General features: G+C 34.3%; 1 protein-coding gene across 4 annotated transcripts in view; it reads right to left on the bottom strand.

Moving 5' to 3' along the window:
• The window catches only part of LOC136269787 (uncharacterized), a 54956-nt gene that overhangs the window by 10255 nt on the left and 21723 nt on the right, over positions 1-22978 (bottom strand). The window contains exons 1-6 of one of the 4 annotated variants that reach the window (XM_066076269.1): positions 15584-15687; positions 14472-14530; positions 7443-9162; positions 6886-6963; positions 6603-6685; positions 1726-3319 (exon numbers count right to left, since the gene is read on the bottom strand). In XM_066076269.1, the coding sequence (XP_065932341.1) occupies positions 6627-6685; positions 6886-6963; positions 7443-9159 (1854 nt within the window). In that variant the 5' untranslated portion in view covers positions 9160-9162; positions 14472-14530; positions 15584-15687 and the 3' untranslated portion in view covers positions 1726-3319; positions 6603-6626. Of the gene's footprint in view, positions 1-1725; positions 3320-6602; positions 6686-6885; positions 6964-7442; positions 9163-14471; positions 14531-15583; positions 15688-22978 lie in introns of those variants that run through there. The other 3 variants (XR_010711024.1, XM_066076250.1, XM_066076261.1) reach the window with 3 other exon arrangements.

Genomic DNA, 22978 nt, shown 5'->3' with positions numbered 1-22978 from the left:
ATTCTTAAACATTTTTCCTATGTATTTCTAAATCAAAATTTGAACCCCGCCTGAGGCCCCAGTTTTGGTCCGAATGTCATGACTTTTACATTTTAGAATCTTTTCTGTAGAAACTTTTTTTGGTGTAAATTTTGGCATTTCTGTTGTTGTGGTTCTCAATAGATTTTTAAACATTATCTTTTCTACGTGTTTCTATGTTAAACTTTGAACCGCAACTGAAGCCCCAATTTAGGTCTGAGGGTCATGATTTTTATAATTTAGAATCTTCACTATATAAGCAAGCTTTTGTGTGAATTTTGGCATTTCTGGTTCAGTTCTTGAGAAGAAGATTTTAAAGACACACACCCTATACTCACTGTTTCTCAATTATCTCCCTTTGGAAAAGGGCTGCACGCTTTATTTTCACAATTTAAAATCCTTTTTCCATAAGAATACTTTTTGGGAGTTGATTTTAATCAACTCACCTATGCAGTTACTCAGACAAACCGAAAGTGAAACAATGTTTGGACCTCAGCACAAATCATCGCTGCTGACAAGACTTAGTTCTTGAAAATAATTGATAAATTCGAAGTAATGAATGCTAAAGCATTGTTTTTCAAGGAAACTTATTAATAAATACCTTGAAAATGGTCAGATTTCAAATGGTACGAACAATTTAGATATTTTTTGTAGTCGTATATATATATATATATATATAGTATGTATTCCTACGCCAGAGTTCAATGTGTCTCGTTCAACTCGACGCTCGGCTGTCTCCGTAAATCTCCGACAAGCAGAGGGTCTCTCTTGCTTGTCGGAGATTTACGGTGTCAGCCGAGCGTTTGGTTGAACGAGACTAGAGTTCAATATTGCTTGGATCCATACAATTTTCGAGAAATATTTCTATTATACTGATTATAGTTTGATTGAATTAATTTTATCTTTAAATATTATTTAACATGATTCATATGGGGGTTTCTCGACATTCTTGTCGAAAAAGTCCAAAAATTCATATTTTAAAAATGTGCGTAATTCAAATACAAATTAGAAACTACATGTTCTTGTCATGCAAAATAACATATCATTGATTTTAAAATAAACATCGACAAAATCAACTCCCGTCAGTTCTTCAGTACTTTGATTAATATAAAGTTTGGTTAAATTTGGCCAAGTGGTGTTAGAGAAAAAGTCAAAAATGTAAAAAGTTTACAGACAGACGGACGGACGCCGGACAACAGGTGATCAGTAAAGCTCCCTCGAACCTTTTGTTCAGGTGAGCTAAAAAAACTACAGTATAATAACAGTGTTTATACTACTGCTTAAAGATGAACCAAGCTGCCATAATAAAATATTTGCATATCCATTGTTCTTTCCCACTGTAAGCCTATACAGAGGAACTGCAATTATTTTTCTATAATCGCAATTGCTCTGTCTGTATACTATGACGTCATAAAGGATACATTAAAGTCTGAATGTTTATTTTTGATGCAATATCTAAATGTCTAGGTCTAGGCCAATACAGGGTATTTGCGAGTGGTAAAATGCAAATATAAGTAATAAACAACGATTATTCAGTGAACACAGCATTATGAATAGCAATTGCTCTGCTGGCATATTTTCCATGATGCGCTAGTATTGTCTGAATACGTTGAACTGTTAACAATGGTGAAGTCTGATTAATCTGTGTCCTCATTTTGTACCATGTATTACAGTACTGCCTGACTATGAAAAAAGACAAACAATATAGACATGTCACTTTAAGTTTATTGACTTTTATCTACAGCTCGCTACATTTACCCAAACATCATTTGTATACAAGTATTATGTTTTTCATGGTAAGAGTAAACACAATAAAAATAAACATAATACTATATATATACGTTATAAATGTATTTCATCAGGTTTATTGTGTGGGTAAACACCAAAAAAATCATCTCGCTTAAACTTGCGTACAATATTTCTCCAAATAAATAACATTAACTTGAGTTGTCCTATCTATCTGGTCAACAGAGATACAGAGTGTGAGAAATGTGCTTAAACACCATTAACAAACACATAGGATTAACAACATGCTAAATACAAATTGAGGTCATCATGACCTACTTTCAAATTGATATATACATGAGTATATGACTTCTGGTATAATTAATGGTACATCATTTCTAAAACACAAGTTAGTTTATTTTTTCAAATAAATAGATATGTTCTAAAATAGTTTCACTATAAACTACCATAATTCTAATTGGGTCATTGTGACCTACCTTTTGAGCATAACAAGCACTATATGATGCACCAATTGTTACACAGGCACAGCTCAAACTTAATCAATTAAAAACTAACATCAACTATTAATATATTGAAATTAAAACTACATAACATTGTATAAAAAAAACCCATCGAAAACTTATCAAATTCTTATCAAAAGCTTATCAGATCACTTCTTTCCAAATGATCAATCCTACCAATAAAACTGTCAGGGATAAACACCATCAAATTCATTTCTCATTTTTAAGTAAAACTTCATCTTATGAAAATTATATAAGGGGAATAACTGTTTTTTCATCCTGACTGAAAAATACACATTTTGAGTTATTCCCCTTTGAATATACTGTTTATTACAACATACAAGATTTCTTGTGTAAAAATCAAAATTACAAAAAAAACAATATGTGACACATTGGCTACAATTGTAATGGACATCTCCGTCCTAACACCAAATGATACCAGAAATTTCAGGAGCTTAGATATGTAAAACATATTATATACTGACAAAATTTACACTTAGATAAAATTGACAAAAAACGTATGATAACAAATTACAGTAGAGTTCACGTACACAAAAGACAGAGTCCATTGATGATGCCTTAGTAATAAAGAGTTTAGGTACACAGAGCACAGAGTCTATTGAGGATGCGTTATATATGTAGAGTTCACCTATACAGAAACAGAGTCCATCGATGACGCGTTATATATGTAGAGTTCACGCACACGGATACAGAGTCCATTGATGGCGCGTTATATATGTAGAGTTCACGCAGACAGATACATTATTTTTGTGCAGATTTCATGTACACAGAACGCAGAGACCATTGATGACGCGTTATTTTTGTGCAGAGTTCACCTACACAGCAACAGTGTCCATTGATGACGCGTTATTTTTGTTCACCTACACAGATACAGAGTCCATTCATGAAACGTTGTTTATGTAGAGTTCACGCACAGAACACAAAGTCCGTTGATGATCGGTAATTATTTGGCTTCTGTAACTCCATTGGAATTATGGATAATCCGGGAAGGTTTTCTACTGTCTCCCCCTGAAGGTGTTTAAAAAGCAGCTTGTCTGCAAGAAATAAAAAAAAATAATTTATAATAGTATTAAATGATTAATACCAAATACTTGGACAAGAAGGAAAGAGTGAGCAAGCTCAAACACCCCATGTTCTCCCATTACTTGACAATGCTACACATCATGAATGGCAGAGTATGCATTAAGGTGGCATTCTACACTGCTTTCTGATGACGCAGTACGCAAAAAAGTAAACCTGGAAGTAGTAATTCTGGTACCGGCTGATTGCAACTGAGGGGAATTGTATGGGGACCGCTCTTTTGAAAAATTTGTTAAATGAACAGAATAAATCAAAATTTTGATTAAAATTCATTCTTTACATGTAAGGTGGTATGGGACACCTTCATGTTGTGTCGTATTATTTATCAAAATAAACAATGCCGGTAAATCAAGTGTAATTTTATAAATAGTTTCTTTCCCATCATTGTTACCTTACAGCGCAGTGCAGTGGGTTAGAGCGCTCACTACCGACCTGTAAGTCACGAGTTCGAGTCCGGTTTGAAAAATTTATTACATTTCCAAAATTTTCTAAAACATATTTTTTGGTAAAATATTGTGAAAGAAAATTCTAAACCAATGAAAGTATTTCAATAGTAATGTACTTTAATTCACATCATTATTGACAGATGTTCCATACCACCTTAATTAAAGGGATGGGAGGGTGGCTTTGAATTTCTCTCAGGTTGGGATACATAAATCCTAATTATCTCCCCTTGAAAAGGTGCACGTTCCTTAATTTTCACAACTTTGAATTTTCTTTGCCCAAGGGTGCTTTGTGCCAAGTTTGGTTGAAATTGACCCAGTAGTTCTGGGGGAGATGTTGAAAATGTGAAAAGTTGATGGACAGAGGACAGACAAACAAACAGACGGACAGACGACAGACAAAATGTGATCAGAAAGGCTCACTTGAGCTTTCAGCTCAGTTAGCTAAAAATGATAAAGGGCATTACTAGCAAAAGATCTTCAGATCAAAACTTTCTGCAATTATGCACATATTTAATCATTTGTCTTAAACAGCAACATACTAAATTCTAATGGTTCAAAATTTGAAGACAAAATATTGTAATTAAAATTTCCTAGAAATGTGCAAATCAACACATTGTGTTCTAACTACTTACAAAAAAAATCATTGCTAAATTCAACATATGGCCAATATTCTAAGTTCAATGGGGCTAAAATTCCCAGAAAGATAAATGAATCAGAACTTCCTAGTAATTAGCACATCTACACGTTGTGTCCTAAATACCTTAAAAGTTTCATATATTTCATATTAAACATGATAAAATTCTGTGCAGCTGTTGAATATAAGTTTTGCTTAAAATCCAGGACTGACTGAGATAGGTCCAAGTCATTATTCTCTAACAATTCCATTTGAAAGCTACTTATGTAATCGTAAACAAAAAGTTATGTATAAGGACATATTATCCTCCTGTAGAGGTGTCATTGCTGGTGTACCACAGGGCTCAGTTCATGGCCCTCTTCTATTTTTGATTTATGTTAACGATGTGTCAGAAAATATGCTTTCACTGTGTAGACTGTTCGCTGATGATAACTCTTTACAATCTTCTTCATACAATGTTGCCAATATTGAATATGTCCTGAATCATGATCTGAAAGGTCTAGAAAACTGGTCATCCACTTGGCTGTTAAAATTTAATCCATCCAAAACAAAAGCAATATTTTTTACACTCAAAACAAATTTTTACTCTCCCAAACTCCAATTCCAAAATAGTCGATTAGAATATGTTTCATCACATAAACACTTAGGATTACTTTTTTGTCAGAACCTTTGCTGGGCAGAGTATATCGATAATATTGTTAAAAATGCATACCAAAGACTTTGCTTGTTGAAGAAGCTCAAATTTAGCATAGGAAGAAATACTTTATCAAAAATGTACATGACTTTTATTCGACCTTTAATTGAATACTGCTCTGTTGTTTGGGATGGTTATTTGTTACAAGATGTCGAAAAATTAGAAAAAGTTCAACTCTGTGCAGCAAGAATCATCACTGGCTTACCCATATTATCTTCAAGAGAGTCCCTTTATTTAGAAACAGGTTGGACGCCTCTTTCCGAGAGACGAAAATTAACAAAATTGAGCACAATGTATAAAATTCATAATAATTTGGTACCGGATTATTTAAAAGAAATTTTCCCTTCTATCAGGACTTAAGAATCGAATTACAATACACGTAATAGAGAAGACTATACTATTCCAAAATGTAGACTAGAAATATTCAAGAAATCGTTTGTTCCTGACACGATCAATAAATGGAATAGTTTAAGTTTACTTATCAGAAACAATTCCTCCTTTACAAGTTTCAAAAGCAGTATTCAATTAAACCAAATTAAACCTCCGTCCTATTTTTGCTTCGGCAAGAGACGACTTAACATCATACACACAAAACTTAGACATAACTGTATCTTAAACTTCGACCTTTTCAGAAAAAATATTATTGAAAGCCCTAATTGCCAATGCGGATTACCAGGAGATTCTTATCATTTGTTTTTTAGTTGTAAAAATTATACCAATGCACGAAATGAATTGTTTTCAAACCTTTTGAACTTAAATCAAATTAATATTATTAATTGTCATTTACTTTTGTGGGGAGACGAATCTCTGAGTGTCAATTTAAACCAACATATTTTTTTAGCTGTTCAAAGATTTATAAGAGATTGTGGCAGATTCGTGTAACTTCAATTTTACTGCCTAAACCAAATTCAACAGAACTTTTTATACATGTACGTTTGTTCAATAACTTAACTATATTAGTAATATCCATTTCTATGTACTTTCCATTGTAAACTACTATACAGTTGTAAATTGTTATACTTGGTAAGAACCCCGTAAGTTGTAAGAACTTGTGTTCGAACCATTTGTATATGTTTATACAATAAAATATGTTCAAACCAACAATTCCATTACATGGGGTATAATAATGGCACAATTAGCAAAACAAGATACATTTTCGAATTGATAATGATCTGACATTTACAATTTATAATTATTGTTCAGTTTAATATTATAGACTTCATGTGGATATTTGTTTTATAATATTCCACATTCAGAAAATAAAACTTGTATAAAATGATGTTTCTCACTCAGCAACAGACAGCCATGTTTGGATGATCACAAAGTGTGAAATAAACAGGAGTCAGTATTACAGTCCATGTGAATTATACACAGCTCAATTTCAGCTGCAGATGTTGAACAAAGTGACAAACAACATGTGTGGTTTTGAGAGCAGACTAGATTTGTACAGAAACATTTACAACCTGTCAATATCCCAGCTATCTCCATTATACGGCTGGTGTTGAGCTGGACATGGCCTCCTCCTCAGTACGGGGTCTGTGTTCATCTACAACAAGTCATTAATTAGCTGTTAATTAATCAATTCCATACATTATATGTAATGATAGAGCTACATCTACAAATTAAAACTGCAAACGGATTACCATGACACTTGGTCTATTATTTGTCTAATTAATTAAATTAAGTCAATTAACATGTACCGTAACAAAATAACTGATTACAAATACATGCGTCAGTGAGTTTTACTTTCGTTTAGTTGATGAGTTTTGTTGTGATGAGGTGTCGTGTATCGGGTGTCTCCATCAGGACGGGGTCTGTGTTCATCTACAACAAGTCATTAATTAGCTGTTAATTAATTACATACAGTATATGTAATGATAGAGCTACATCCACAATTAAAACGTTAACCTGATTACCATGACACTTTCTTTAATATTTATCTAAATAATTGAATTAAGTCAATTAACATGTCACAAAATAACTGATTACAAATACATGAGTCACTCTATATATTTCATAATTAAATACAGCAACCTGCTATTTCTATTCACTAAATACAATGACATGTAACTGTACATTTAATTAATAAAATAATGTATCTAATTTCTGTTTATTTTAGATAAACACTGAATCCCAATGACTGGTAGATACAGCTAACCCTGTAACAATGAGTTGTTTATATTGACAAACAATCACACAGATAAACATGTCTTACATGTATCTTATTGACTGATAATTAACACGGACTGTGTGTCTTAGTTATCTATATCTAATTAATGTGAATGATAATGACTCAGACTTACCTGTCAGAGCGTGCTGTCTGGTGATATACCTGTAGACACGCACCTTGTTGTTGTATGATCCGACCCAGAGACGGTGAGTGTTGACATCATAACCCAGGCCGCAGTGTACACCCATCTCTTGTGATTTTGTCAGTAGATGTGACAGGAACTGACCGTCCTTATTTATCATCTGTACTGTTTTGGTTCTATTATCACACACCAGGATGTGTGACAGCGCGTCAGTACAGATTCCACGTGGATATAGTCGTGATCCTGATGGATGTCCTGTGTAGGAGAAACGATGTCTTCCTCCACGCTCTGTCACCACTACAGCACCAGACAAGTCAGACACCACGACATCCCCATTGTTGTTCTCTGTTATATAGAGAGGTCTACTATACAGTCCCCGTCCTGTGTTGTGGTACTGTATGGTTTGTGTGAGTTGTCCACTCTGGTTGTACCGGGTTACCTTGCCTGTCTTTGTATCATAGTTACACATCCCGACCAGTAGATCCCCAGTGGACGGGGACCAGTAAACACTCCATGGTCTCCATGTAGAGTCTGTTCTCTCTATAAATGTGGTGGTTGTTTTCATATCCTTTGACAGTTTGTTGATGTTATAATTCCTATCTATATAAATCAGTTCACTCTCACTGTTCACTGTGTGTGATCCATTACCATAATATAAACCAATCCATGAATCCTCCACACGATGTAGAGGGACACCTGTTGTGTCTGTCAACATGAGATTCTTTTTATTATCATTGACCCAGACCCGGTCTGATGTCACACAGGAAATGTGTAAACAACCACGAACACCTGTCAGTGTGAGAGATTGATGGAGCTCAGCACCAGACGTCAGTTTCAGCAGACACTGGTTTCCTACGCGTCGGTTTCCTCTCTCTGTGATTTGGATTGCACTCAGTGACTCCATCACATCCTCCTTGTTGAGTGACTCAGTCATGGAGAGCTGGCTGGTGTGGAGTGTAAGATGTATCTGGGGGAGGGCTGTCTTTGTGAAGGAGAGGAATTGTAGCGCACTGAATGTGAATGCTGGCTGTACATTTCTGTGTTCATATCTCCTTAGTCTGACAATATGTCTGATCATTTTTATCTTTTGTTTTTTACATCTGTGTTTGAAATCAAAGTAACATAACACATTGTTCAATAGATCATATACCACATAGTTAATGAGATCCTTCAGTGTCTGGGCCTTTGTTAACATCTCTGATTGAAGGGGGGAGAATTCTGTGTGACAGGTTTTGACATCAGCTTTGATTCCTGTCAGGAGAACAGGTCTGTAAAAGAGAGCCTCACTTCTGATGGTGTGAATGGTTCCTCTGTGTTGTTGTCGCTTTGTTTTATAGGCTGTTTTAACAACTATCTTCTTGTGTTTTCTATGTGTTTGGCAATTATTACAGGCAGGAACTTGACAAGGTTCACAGTACTTTGTATAAACATGGCTAGGATGTCTCACACAGATCTCTTGTGTTGGGATGTAGTTGATTTTATCACGGTGTGACACAACATCATGGTCTATTGTTTGGAGATCTTTTACATGGTTCTCTTTACACTGGGGACACAGATCACATGGACACGATACACAATAGTACGCTGTGTCCCCCGGACACTTAGAACATTGATGTAGTCTAAATGAGAAGCTTGCTGTGATGTATTGGGAGCTTGCTGTGATGTATGGGGAGCTTGCTGTGTCCATGATGTGGGGGGTCTGGGTCATAACCTGTTGAATGAAAATAAAGAGTTTTAGAATTATTATTGTTTTATAGATTCAATGTCAAATTTTAAAAGAAATATATTTGGGTTTTTTAAAGATTAATATATTTTCCCTACTTAGATAATTGACGGTCTATTATTCTGGTTCTGATTATAGAGACATTCAACCAGTAGAAAATACAACATAAGATTGCTGAGTGAGAAAGAGGTGCTCGCTCTCTCTCTCTCTCTCTCTCTTGCTCTCTCTCTCTTTATCCCTACATTTCTTTCTCTCTATTTCTCTCTTTTGGATGTGTACATAATTGAGAAAGTTTATAGTAGGTTTATCTATCAAAGAAAGGCAGAGAGAGAAAATAAAATAAGATGTAGAGTACACGTCTCAATTTAGTTCAACTCAATTACCGGGTATTTAGGCCAGCATTTTTTTATTTTTAGATTTACGAAATATTTTTCAAATTATTTGGTGAGGAGGAGGGGAAAAAAATAAAAATGAAATTGAAAAATTTGTCCGTCAAGAAAAAAAATGAAAATAAAACAATTTTTCAACAATATTTTTTTTATTTTTAAAATAAGAACATGTGTCTAGGAGCTGCCATTTTTTTAAAATATCTAAGTAATTTTGGTTGTTGGTGATGTTCTTATCATAACATATTTTATCCATGGGCACTGAAAATTTGTGTTGATATATTGTACATGCATGTATAAAAACGAAGGTTTTTTTTTTTATAAATACAAGTACATACTGTACATATACATTAAGACCAAAAAAAATAAGGGAGTTTTCACTTCTTCCTTGCAGAAAAATAGGAAGAAGTTTGAGAAATAATTTATTTGATTAAATTAACAATGCTATTCACAAATTCAAAATTTAAAATATTGTTACTGAAAATAAATTGGATTAGAAGCATGTCCATAAATGTCAGTAAAAAATCAAACAAGTTTTTTTATTTAAAAAAGACTAAATAACTTTTAAAATTTTATTTATTTATGTAACTATACCTTTAATAAAGGAAATGTTTCGTTATTTTGTTAGCTTTAACCTTAATCACAAATAAAATCATTCTCTTTCCTTCAGTCATAAGACCTGTGTTCAGTGTGTTTAGGGTTATTAGTCCAACCCTATGACCCACTTACAACCGTTATGTAGAGGATCTATTTCCAAACGGTTAAATTATGATTATTCTAGAATTTATTTTGCAAAAATGTTTTTTTTTTTAAAGTAACTTATCATTTTCTTGTCAATGAGGTGTTTTTTTTTTAATTTACAGAATTGTGATAGAAAAAGACTTCAACTTCTCTTTATTGAGGAAATTCTGGCTAAGTTGCCGATCACAAAACTTAATAGAGTCGTAAATTGTAGGGTTGGGCGAAAGCAAACAGGAGTAGGCCCTTTGGTGGTTTTTTGTGACTTCTAGTGCCTGTGACTTGATCGGAAAGAACTTGGTCTTTTTATTAAATCAATGCATGAACAACAATAATTCAGACTACACATACGTGATTGCATCAACATTTATTTTTATTTTTACCAGAAAGAAAACTTCGGGTCGGAGGAAAAAATAAAATGAATAGCTAGTTCAGGTCCTTTTATTTTTATTTGAATTTTTAAAAAATAGGGTCGGCGGGTTTGTAAATCGAAATTTTAAAAAATGCTGGCCTTACTGTCTCAATGTACCTAACATGTACTCCTGCTCTTTGTATTTCTTTCTCTCAATCTCTGTTTCTCACAATTTCAATATGTATGTTTGCTCTCTCTTTCTATCTATTTCTGTCTTTCAGACAAACTCCATGAAACATGTACATGTACTAAATATATCTTACTGTCAAAGATGTAATCTCTCTCTCTCTCTCTCTCTCTCTCTCTGACCTATTCTTATAAACATGTGCATCTTACTATTGTAATCTCTCTTTCTTTTTCTCTCTCTCTCTCTCTCTCACATTATTACTCCTTCATTAACTATCTCAAAATTTTGCAGCTATGCAAGTACTTCTTATCTCTCATTCTTCCTCTAAGCCTCAGTCCCTCATCAATTCATAAATAAACATGTAAACACTTTTTATCTATTATGTAAACATGTGCATCTTACTTATTCTCTCAGACATGTAATCTCTCTCTCTCTCTCTCTCTCTCTCTCTCTCTCTCTCTCTTGTGACTTACTCTTATACATGTAAACATGTGCATCTTAATCTCTAAGACATGTAGTCTCTCTCTCTCTCTCTCTCTCTCTCTATTATGTCTTACTCTTTTACATGTAAACATGTGCATCTTATTCTCTCAGACATGTAGTCTCTCTCTCTCTCTCTCTCTCTCTCTCTCTCTCTCTCTCTCTTTTTCTCTCTTGTGACTTACTCTTATACATGTAAACATGTGCATCTTATTCTCTCAGACATGTAGTCTCTCTCTCTCTCTCTTTCTCTCTCTCTCTCTCTCTTGTGACTTACTCTTATACATGTAAACATGTGCATCTTATTCTCTCAGACATGTAGTCTCTCTCTCTCTCTCTCTCTCTCTCTCTCTCTCTCTCTCTCTCTCTCTCTCTCTCTCTCTCTCTCTCTTCTCTGACTTACTTTGTTAAACATATGCATTATTCTATTTCTCTCAGACATGTAATGAATTAATTTCTTTTATTAAAATATGTATTACGGTGCGACCGTTGGGGGCGAGCACAGCATGTGATAAAATAATGAATTATGATAAATCAATAAAAATAAAAGTAGCGACATAAAGTAAATGCATTTGAATGCAGAATAAAATAAACATGCCTATTTTTCCAGTAAATTTTCATTATTCATAAGATTTTGTAATCTATTTATTTATAGAATTTATCTCAGATAAAATGTCGTTGAATAATATAGATTTTAACATAATGTACAATACAGTTTATTTCCTCTTTTCTTTGCAGCAGACATTTTTCTTAAACTTACTTATAAAAAATTGATTATCACAGAGTCCCCCCTCCCCCGTTTAAAAAAAAATATATCAAATTTACATATAAAAAAAATTTGTTGATCATATTTAAGGAAAATGGATCCCCCGGGAGCATGTAATGAATGGAAGTGAAAATGAAGACACTTTTGAGCAGCTCAAGAGCTGAAGGCATACTACTCACTCCCGATTCTTCACCTGGATTAGAATTTTCCTGATTTTGAAAATTTCTTTTACTTTTTGCTTGCAAAGATTTTTCGAATGATGTTGCCACGCCCCCTTTTAAAAGAAACATTCCTGGAAATTACCGTAATATATAGTGAATAAAATAAATGTGAGCATTCATCCAAACGAGAGCAAGTTACAGCTGTTTCCTATCTTTGAAGAAATGTCCCCATTCGTTAGCTCTGCAAGATTTTGAGAAGATTTTGGTATTTATATTTCAGCAGATTTACAATAACTACTTAGAGTAATTTCCCCTTATTGTGACGTCAAAGTTCACGTCGGTCAAGTGTCATCTGTCTCTTTGAAGACACCCTAAAAAAACCTACGCAAAATATACTGTTTTGTTTACTTAAAAGCATGATGTTCTTGAAATTACATATATAATTTATCTGTTTCTCAAAAGTTTTACTTTGATTCTCGCGAGACGGTATCCAGTCTAGTGAGATCGACAGACATTGAGGAATTGCATTGTGGGTCGAAATTTACTGACGCCGAAAACTTCTGTCGGATCAATGTGTAAGAAATCCATTGTGACGTCACTCAAAAGGACGATAGCTCCGTTAGTCTTATGTTGTGTCAGCAGTACATTTACAATGCATGCATCTTGTTCTCCTGAGAGTGTGAAATGGGAAACCATGATTACAGGGAACTACTGGGACGATTAAAACAAGGCATTACTGGTCCGATTTACTGACGCCAAAAAAATTCGTTGAATGAATTCACACACGCCTTGCCGGTAGTGCTTGCTTCGCACCAGCGAGCTGCGCTCGCTATTACTTTCTTTCACAATCTCATGATTTTACAGCTAAACATGTACTTCTTACCTCTCATTTTTACTCCAAGCCTCTGTCCTACATAATTTCCTAATAAATCTGTTCTCTTGCTTTCTACCTTATCTCTCTATCCCTCACTTTCACTACCAAACCTCTCTCTCTCTCTCCTAACATGTAATCTTATTTTCTATCATCCCTCTCTTCTCTCTATCTCTCTCTCTCTCTCTCTTGTGACTCTCTCTCTCTTTCAGATGAACTCAACTAAACTTTGTCTCTTACTCCCTTACTCTTGTTGTTCCATATTTATCATTTAATATTTATTGCTCTGTATAACATGTCTGTTTGCTCTCTCTCTCTCTCTCTCTCTCTCTCTCTCTCTCTCTGAAACTTGCTCTTATACATGTAAACATGTGCATCTTACTTATTCTCTCAGACATGTAATATCTCTCTCACTCTCTCTCATTCTCTCTCTCTCAGAGACTTACCCTTATCATCCCTCTCTTCTCTCTATCTATCTCTGTCTCTCTCTCTTTCAGATGAACTCAACTAAACTATGTCTCTTACTCCCTTACTCTTGTTGTTCCATATCTATCATTTAATATTTATTGTTCTGTATAACATGTCTGTTTGCTCTCTCTCTCTCTCTCTCTCTCTCTCTCTCTCTCTCTCTCTCTCTGAAACTTGCTCTTATACATGTAAATATTTGCATCTTACTTAATCTCTCAGACATGTAGTCTCTCTCTCTCTCTCAGATACTTACTCTTATACATGTAAACATGTGCATCTTACTTATTCTCTCAGACATGTAATATCTCTCTCTCTCTCTCTCTTTTCTCTGACTTACTTACTCTGCTAAACATGTGTATCTTTTCTTAGACATGTAATCTCTCTCTCTCTTTCTCTCTCATTATTACTTTCTTTAATTGCTATCAAAATACAATTCACACCTAATCCTCAAATTTGTGCAAAATGGGAACCCGCCAGTGTATACATGTTAAATACTGGTTTATGTCCCATGCTTTGCTATTCCCTTAACCCTGGTTGATTTTTGACTGCCCCCCTAGATCAATTAGCCCTGATATTACCACAAGGATGTGTTTCTCTTCGTCTAACACATCAATCATCAAATGGGAATGTGGACAATAGTTATATTGTCAGTTCCTGGGTAAGAAGTTGATGTTGACCTCGGCCTATGCTCTCGAGAAACAGTTCTTATCCCAGTACTAACACAATGACCACTGCCCTCATACCCATTTAAAAGATGTATACTAAAATGTCTATGAATGACACACGACGACAAACGTGAGATAGCAACGGGTCTCTTGAGTGACTCAGGTGACCTAAAAATACATAGTATAGCTACATGAACATGGTGATATTACATGAATACTATACCACATATATTCTCTCTTTGATCTTTCAGTCAGCAGCACAGTCAAACACAGCCTGGGAACCTGTAAAGAGACCATCAACTGTTACATTCTAGTACTTGTTGATAGCCCGCACAATTGCGGGATTTAATATTACATACATTTATATGATACAATGCTTCACAAGATATCTGTGAGCCAATGCTCACTAGTGATACCCCCGCTCTGATGTAAATATGCAAAATAAGCAAAGTCGACATTTAACAGAAAGCTGGCATCAGATTGGTACAGAAATATATCCCATAATATGGCATGCCTAAACAAATAGTGTGTTAAAATTTCAAGCATCTGCGATTAATAGCTGCTGAGAAATCTTTGAGGAAAATTTGTTTGAAAATTTTGGCTAAAAATAAACAAAGTCGTCATTTAACAATAAGTGGACGTCTGATTGGTACAAAAATATATCCCATAATATGGCATGCCTAAACAAACATTGTGTATAAATTTCAAGCATCTGCGATAAATAGTTGCTGAGAAATCTTTGAGGAAAATTTGTTTGAAAATTTTGGTTAAAAAATAAGCAAAGTCGTCATTTAACAGGAAGTTGACGTTCGATTGGTACAAAAATACATCCCGTGATATGGCATGCCTTAACAAACACTGTGTAAAAATTTCAAGCATCTGCGATAAATTGTTGCTGAGATAAATGTGACAGAAATTTTTGTTACGGACGGAGAGACGGACAGACAGACAGACGGACAGACACACAAGGGTAAAACAGTATACCCCCTCTCCTTTGGAGCGGGGGTATAATTATAATATATAAAGAAAATTTATAAAACATGGATAAAATGCAGTGGTGTCTTTACCCCATGTAAAGAACAGACTATAATTGCTATCAAAATACAATTCACACCTCCGTTGACCTCGGGCTATGGTTTCGGGCAACAGTTCTTACCCCAGGACTAACACAATGACTACTGCCCTCATACCCATTTAAAAGATGTATACTGAAATGTCTACAAATGACACACGACGACAAACGTGAGATAGCAATGGGTCTCCTGAGTGACTCAGGTGACCTAAAAATACATAGAATAGTTACATGAACATGGTGATATTACATGAATACTATACCACATATATTCTCTTTGACCTCTCAGTCAACAGCACAGTCAGACACAGCCTGGGAACCTGTAAAGAGACCATCAACTGTTACATACTACAGACTGATATAACCTATCAGTCAACAGTCAGACACAGAGAACCTGTAAAGAGACCATCAACGGTTACATACTACAGACTGGTATAACCTATCAGTCAACAGTCAGACACAGAGAACCTGGTAAGAGACCATCAACGGTTACATACTACAGACTGGTATAACCTATCAGTCAACAGTCAGACACAGGGAACCTGTAAAGAGACCATCAACTGTTACATTCTAGTACTTGATGATATCTTTAAATTTTTTTTTTAGGCCTTATGCCTTTCTGTTACTCAAGTAATCGACTGAACAAAAATAATGTTTAGGTTCACACTTCAATCTAAAGAATATTATATGTATGCATAAATATATGATTTTTTATTAAAGCACATAGTAGGCCAATTCATTTAATTTTGTATTCCTACAAATTTTCTCTATAAAATTAGAATGATGTCGATTATTTGTTTCAATGTTCAATTGTTCCGCCCCCTCCTACTCAGTATTATATATTCAAATACATTAATGTATTAAATTAATTAGATTAGTTTATTAAAACATCCTACCATATTCATGATATTCACCATTCTTTTAATGATCACTATTGATGTGTATCATTTGTAGTATAGGAAAAACAAAACAATTTTTATGACCATTCATCGCCCAGTCCCCTTTCAACCTCCCTATTTTATGTACACATGATTGCGTGGACCCTGAGGTCCACGCAGAACATATATAAACGAGGTTAAACCGGATGCTATGGGGAAAATTTAGCCTGCGCATGAGCTAGCCTGGTTCCTGTCGGTAATGGGTAGCTCAGGGAACCAGGCTAGCACATGTTTATCTGAATCGGGATCGGGATTCCGTGCCATATGCACACATAAGTTCAAAGGCGCTGTAATTGTAAAGTTGTCGGTAAACAGTACAGAAACAAAGTATTCCTTTTAAAGAAATGATTTGCATGTGATATGAACTATCAGTATTATGAAATAAGTTAATGTTATGCCGAAACTACAACATGCATCAAATAGCATAATTTGCAATGTTTTGTTGTTTTCCGAATACACATATGTAACTTTACTTTTATAGTAGGCAAGGCTAGAGAACTTCCCGATTAAACTTTTTTAAGCATTTAAGTATGATTGAATAATTATGTCACTGTATAAAAGTTTAAATTTCAAGAAAAATGATTCCAAATATGAAATGTTTAATTTACACAAAGCTGTCACTGCATAACGTTAGTTAACAAAGTAGTGCGAATCGTAATGTGTGCGCAAATAGTAGAATTCACCGAATGCCTGATACTATACATGCAAACTTCATTCATATATAGATCATAATTATTTTAGAAGTCAGGGCTATACATACATGTATACGTAATGCAACGTACAAATTTAGTGGTTAAAAGCAGAGGGCTAGAGTCGGTGGAATATCTGATAATCTTAAGGCTTTCACGCTTTCCTTGGAAACACATGCAAATGGTCCACGTATTGTAGTCCTTTTTTAAAGGACAGCAACTTGTTTATTCATATAGACGTAGAACACAATCTGTTCATTGTTTACAAATTAATTCAAAAAGTTAACTACCAATATTTCCTGGTATAAAAATGTATGAAATTAAAAGACACTAGTGTATGCTAACGATGCAACTGTGAAACGATAAGCACGTGCCATTATCATTGTGATGTCATGAAAAAAGTTCACACATTATTGAAATGATTCGCTATTCTGCAGGTTCATATAAGCAAACATATTTGCAACTATAAATATCAAGTATCACCTTCTATGTATACTCTAAGTAAATTCCCAGTAAATATATTCACTCTTTACATTTAATCATTAGATATCATTGCAAGTGTACAATTTGATACAACTACCACTGACTTGGATCCCCCAAAACATGTCCACCACCATACTCTCATTTTTGCTATTTTAGGCTGGTTTTAAAATATTGAAAATGAAAGTAGGTTTTAATTAATTCAACAATAATTACTTATCAGGTAAAATTCAATTATAGTTTATGGACATCATATTACACTTGTTAAAATACCAAAAGTGTAAGCAGTTACTCTGGTGCAGGCATTTTTTAGTTAATTGACAAAATGTAGTATAGATATTCTTACATGTAACAAATGTTAAAGTGGCAATTAATATATATATTTTTTTTTCAAATTCTGGTAAGCGATTAAGACATTTATAAATGTTTTCTCATAAAATGTTGGTCTTTCAACAGGAAAACAAAATGTTACTTACTTTTTTTAGACAAATGCCACCCCCCCCCCAAAAAAAAAGCTATTCTTATATTTAGTTTCTAATGTTTTAATCGGTCAACTTAGTTTTCATTATTAATTAATTTCATCTTTATATTACTTAACGTACATACTCCAAGTAAACATTTTAAAAAAAAAGGGGGGGGGGTTCTGTGTCTGAACAAACGGCTTGTCTTGTCACTGGTACATTGAGCTGTTGGATTAAAACAACTTACCCCCTCCTCCCTTACCTGAACTAAGTTACAACAGTTTTTTCTTCAACACTTTACATATACACGAATGACATGATTTTGAAGGTTTGTTTTCGGGTCAGCCATTTTACATAGTTGATTTTTAAAACTATCGCGTTTTATCTCACCTAAATTGTCACGGGCATGATATATGGAAGAAGTAGACTACATTGTAGAATATATGATATGACAAACCTTTTTTCCACGGGGAACAATTATCTAAACGGATAGAAATAAACTTTCCTTTCCTCTTCCCAAATCGGTCTATCGTCTGGTCGACATACGTCACAGCGATGCTTAGACGTTTCGCCACCTAGCAATTTCGACCCCAAATGGTTTCGGTCCCAGATAATGAATTCACCGGTTTTCAAAAATAGAAAAAAGCTGTTCGAATATTTAGTTTTAAATGTATTAATCGGTCAACTTAGTTTTCATTATTACAGTATTTCATCTTTATACTACTTAACGTATACATGTATGTACTCGAAGTAAACTTTTTTAAAGTAAGGGGGTGGGTGGAGGGATCTTGGGGGGGGGGGGGGGGGGGGTAAAAATGGATTTGAGACCACGGATGACTTCTAAAGCAATCCTGTATTTCTACATATTTTGCAGAAATGTTTGCCAGAACAATTCAAGTGAATTTACTGGTCAGTTTCACCGTATGTGCTTTGTTTTATTAATTCATGTTAAATTTCATTATGCGTTTGTGAAATAAAATTTTAGAATTATCTCTTGGACGGCAATCCTGCTATCTGTAGCGTTCCTGTTGAGTCACGAAGAAGTGTGTTTGTTTATAACAGAATGTCTGATTCTGACTGACACCGGAAATCGTGTTTATTTCAGCAGCAAAATCATCGCACTTGTTGAACTGAACACAAGCACATAACAACATGTCAAGGACATTCGGTACACGCACTTTTGCACAAAATAAAATAATCAATGAAAGCAAAATATATACGGTAAAAATCGAATGACATAATGGTTTTTTTTATGAATTACAGCTAGAAATGTTATTCGCATTATAGACACAATCAATTTAAGAAACAGCATACATTAAACATATAAATTATAACAAAGCTATTAATATACATTAAACATATAAATTATAACAAAGCTATTAATATACATTAAACATATATAAGCAGCAATCACCAAGATATTATAATTTTCAACTTTTAACCTAAGGTGTGTTATTTTGTTTGTCCCCACCCTCCTCCCGGAGGAAGGGGTGGGGGGGGTACAGAGGCGGATCCAGCAATTTGGAAAAGGGGGGGGGGATTCCAATTGATGAACATCATTGCGTACAAAAATCATTATTTGTCAATAAACAAGGCCTTTTGAACGTTTTCCATGCCTAAATTTAAAAAAACAGTTATTTCGTCAATATCTATTTCATATCTATTTTAATATCAGAGTGCACTGTATTTATTAAGCGTTTTGGGTTTAGGTAAGGAAGATTTGTATAATTTCTAGCCTTAAAAAAACAAGTCTACAGCCATGAGAACGTGCGTCTGTGCTAAATAGAAAGAAACACTAACCAACAAAAAATAATTCAGACTAATTACGACAAGCTCTAATTATAAAAAGGAATTTTTTTTGGGGGGGGGGGTATTTTTTTTATGTTTTTGATGTGTACATTCTGATCTATTTATCGATTTTGATTTCTATCGATTGCCTTCTTAAAGAATGGTCTAAATGATAGGATATGACAAAAAATTAAATTGGAATAGTTTATTTGCTGAATAGATGGAACATGTGTAATACAATTGTACAAGCAATATAGTCGTCCCAGGGAACTTAATTGATGTGACCTCTGTAATGGGTGCGCCACATCATTCGGCACTAGTATAGATGCGATCAAATTCAGGAACGTTTTGAAAAGTTGTGCATTTTCATAATGGTTTACATATAAACCCCTTACACGGTATTTTTGAAACATAATATCCGATTCTCGGAAACAAAACAAAAAAAGGCTTTCTTTTGTGTTTCATGTGGGTATGAACGTATCTAGCATTCCAGAAAAATAACATAACCCGCATAAGCGGGTTTAATTTTCTCTGTATTTTTCTTTCTTTTTTTTTTTTTTAGTATGAAACGAAGTAAAACTTTTTTATTATAATTACTTCAGTTAACTAAACAATACATTTGAAAGCAGCTTTTAAAAGTAAAAGGAATGTTTGTACTTGTACTTGAACGCCGTTTTACTCGATGGCTTGTCAGTTCAAACTGTATGTTTTCTCATGGAAGTGAAAACCGGATGCTGAAGGGGAGTACTTTTTTCGATTAAAATATAGTTAGGGTTTTTCATATCAGAAATACATGTAAATTACGGTACGTTGTGAGAAAATCGTTAGATAAGCAATTCTTAAAGCATTTATTTGATATAATTACAGTATTTATATTACAAATGGGAAAAATTGCCTTTAAATATGCATTAGAAGTTTTCAAAAAAATTCATATGTCCCAGAGAAAGGAAGGGGGGGGGGGGGGGTCCGACCCCCGGAACCCCCTCTCTGGATCCGCCAATGGGATATGAGGTCTTTTTTTGGTAGCTTTACTACACTGCTTTAATAAGTTGGGTTTTTTTTAAACTAAAACCACGCCATCGTTTAAAAATCGTCAGCGTAAGACACGTCCTTTACTTCCTATAATTAGGCAACTTTCAAAACAAAGAAATGTTTGCAGGCTTCAGGATCGGGGGCGGATTAGGGGAGGGGGGGTGGATGGGGCCTGCCCTCCCAAACACTTATGTGGTATTTCTTACTTATCAACAATGCATGCGTAAGCAAGAGAGAGAGAGAGAGAGAGAGAGAGAGAGAGAGAGAGAGAGAGAGAGAGAGAGAGAGAGAGAGAGAGAACATGTACAAGATCAACCCTGACTCTTAATACAAATGTGAAGTATGGGGGTTCGAAACTGGGGAGCATTTTAAATTTAATCTTCTAATAAAACACATAATTTCCGCTGAGTACTATTTGGAGTATGCTCTTAAAGCTGGCGGAGGAAATTTTTACGTCTCTAGAGGAAGACAGAGCACGGAAATTCATGTAAAAAGTCCTGACATGTATACAAACTGTACGTGTATTCAGATCAATTATTTCTCAACAAAATATACCACATTATATACATGTATATTATGCCCTTTATCATCTGCAAGCATGGAGATGTGTCTGCATCTATAACTGGTGAAATTCTCTTTCTATCTCTCTATCCCTCTCTCTCTTTTTTTTCTCTCTCTCTCATAATTTTTAGCTTCTATCATGCGTGTTTTAATTAATTAAAGTACTATCATTATTTTACATAAACAAGCTTAGTTTTTATAAAAATGTAAAATAAATACCCAGGTTCCAAAGCAGAATATATATCACATCGATCATACTTAATTTCTTTGCATAAATGTTTACTTAAGAATAACATTTGAGAGAGAGAGAGAGAGAGAGAGAGAGAGAGAGAGAGAGAGAGAGAATTATACAGACTGTTATAATTACCTCGTTCTTTTAAAAGTTGTTTATATCTACGCTCCCTACCCTCTTTTCCTCAAACATTTGACATAAACAGAGTTTGTTGATAAATTCCCCAATAACACTGGATTTATCGTCTTTGTTGCTCAAAAATTCATCAGTGTTTAAATATAACCGTACACGCCTAATTAAGTGTATCAAATACGATAGACCAACAAAATACAAAAGCCACCCCACGTGCTGAACCTATACACTTCTATTCAATCAAGCCATCGCCTTTCATGTATGCATGTTTTAGACTTTCCAGATCTGTTCCAGCTCGCCCATTCTTTCCACAAATTGTTTATGAAATATGTTTTCGGAATTTCATAAGTTAAAGTGACAAACACTTATAAATACACGTGTCTACACCACATTAAAATCCCTTAGTAAGTTCACACGCACCGTTGTATTTTGTGATGCGATTTTTATAAACCATAATCTTTGAAATAATCAATTAAACATAAGCATTATTCACATTTTTTTCTCAAAATGTAAGATTGCATGCAACTTTCAATAATACATCTGCGTTAATTATGTCCATTTTTTTGCACTAATCGATAGTACAGTGCCGATAGTTGTAGCTTATACTCGTTGAGGAGTAAGATTTTTACATGGTGTCTAAATTTAATTTCCGTATTATCGATGTTACACAACGAATGAATACATCTCTCTCTCTCTCTCTCTCTCTCTCTCTCTCTCTCTCTCTCTATCAATGAACAATGAATACAAATATCGGCCAAGTGATTATCTATTTAAAAAAATTAAATAATAGTCATTTATAGAGTGCATGCAGTTGCATACGTTAATCTGAAGTTTTAATAAATTTCGCGATTCTAAGATTTTTTTTATTGCTGTACATTGTACATTGTAACAAACACTCATAAACATTGACTTCAGTATCATCGAAATTTGTTTCTTGTATAAAAAAGAAAAGATGAAATAGTATCATTTAAGTTTACATCTAATGCCCTATAACATGCGTTTGTATTTTTTCTTTATGTGATTGACCATTAAAAGTTATGGTACCAAATGACCCTTTGCTCGATCACTCCCAGAACTTACAAAGTGATTGCCCTTTGTGTACGAAGTGATTGTTATCGCTACTCATCTGAAACCATAAGAGATAGAGACTTGAAACTTTTACTAACGTCTGTAGTTTACGTAGATGCTCTTTCAATCTATTCATACCGAAAGGTTCCGAGACCCCTTCTTTCAGTTATTGCCCCTGAAAGTATTTCAATTTCCATAAAATCACTTCCAACTTTTTTACTATTTGTCATAGAGACTTCGGACCACTTGGGATGGAAGCGTCTTCCTTGGCCGATCA

Source organism: Magallana gigas, chromosome 1, assembly GCF_963853765.1.
Source record: "Magallana gigas chromosome 1, xbMagGiga1.1, whole genome shotgun sequence".
Classification (NCBI taxonomy): Eukaryota; Metazoa; Mollusca; class Bivalvia; order Ostreida; family Ostreidae; genus Magallana; species Magallana gigas.
Note: the sequence above shows the minus strand (reverse complement) of the source record. Positions and strands in the feature narration are given on the sequence as shown.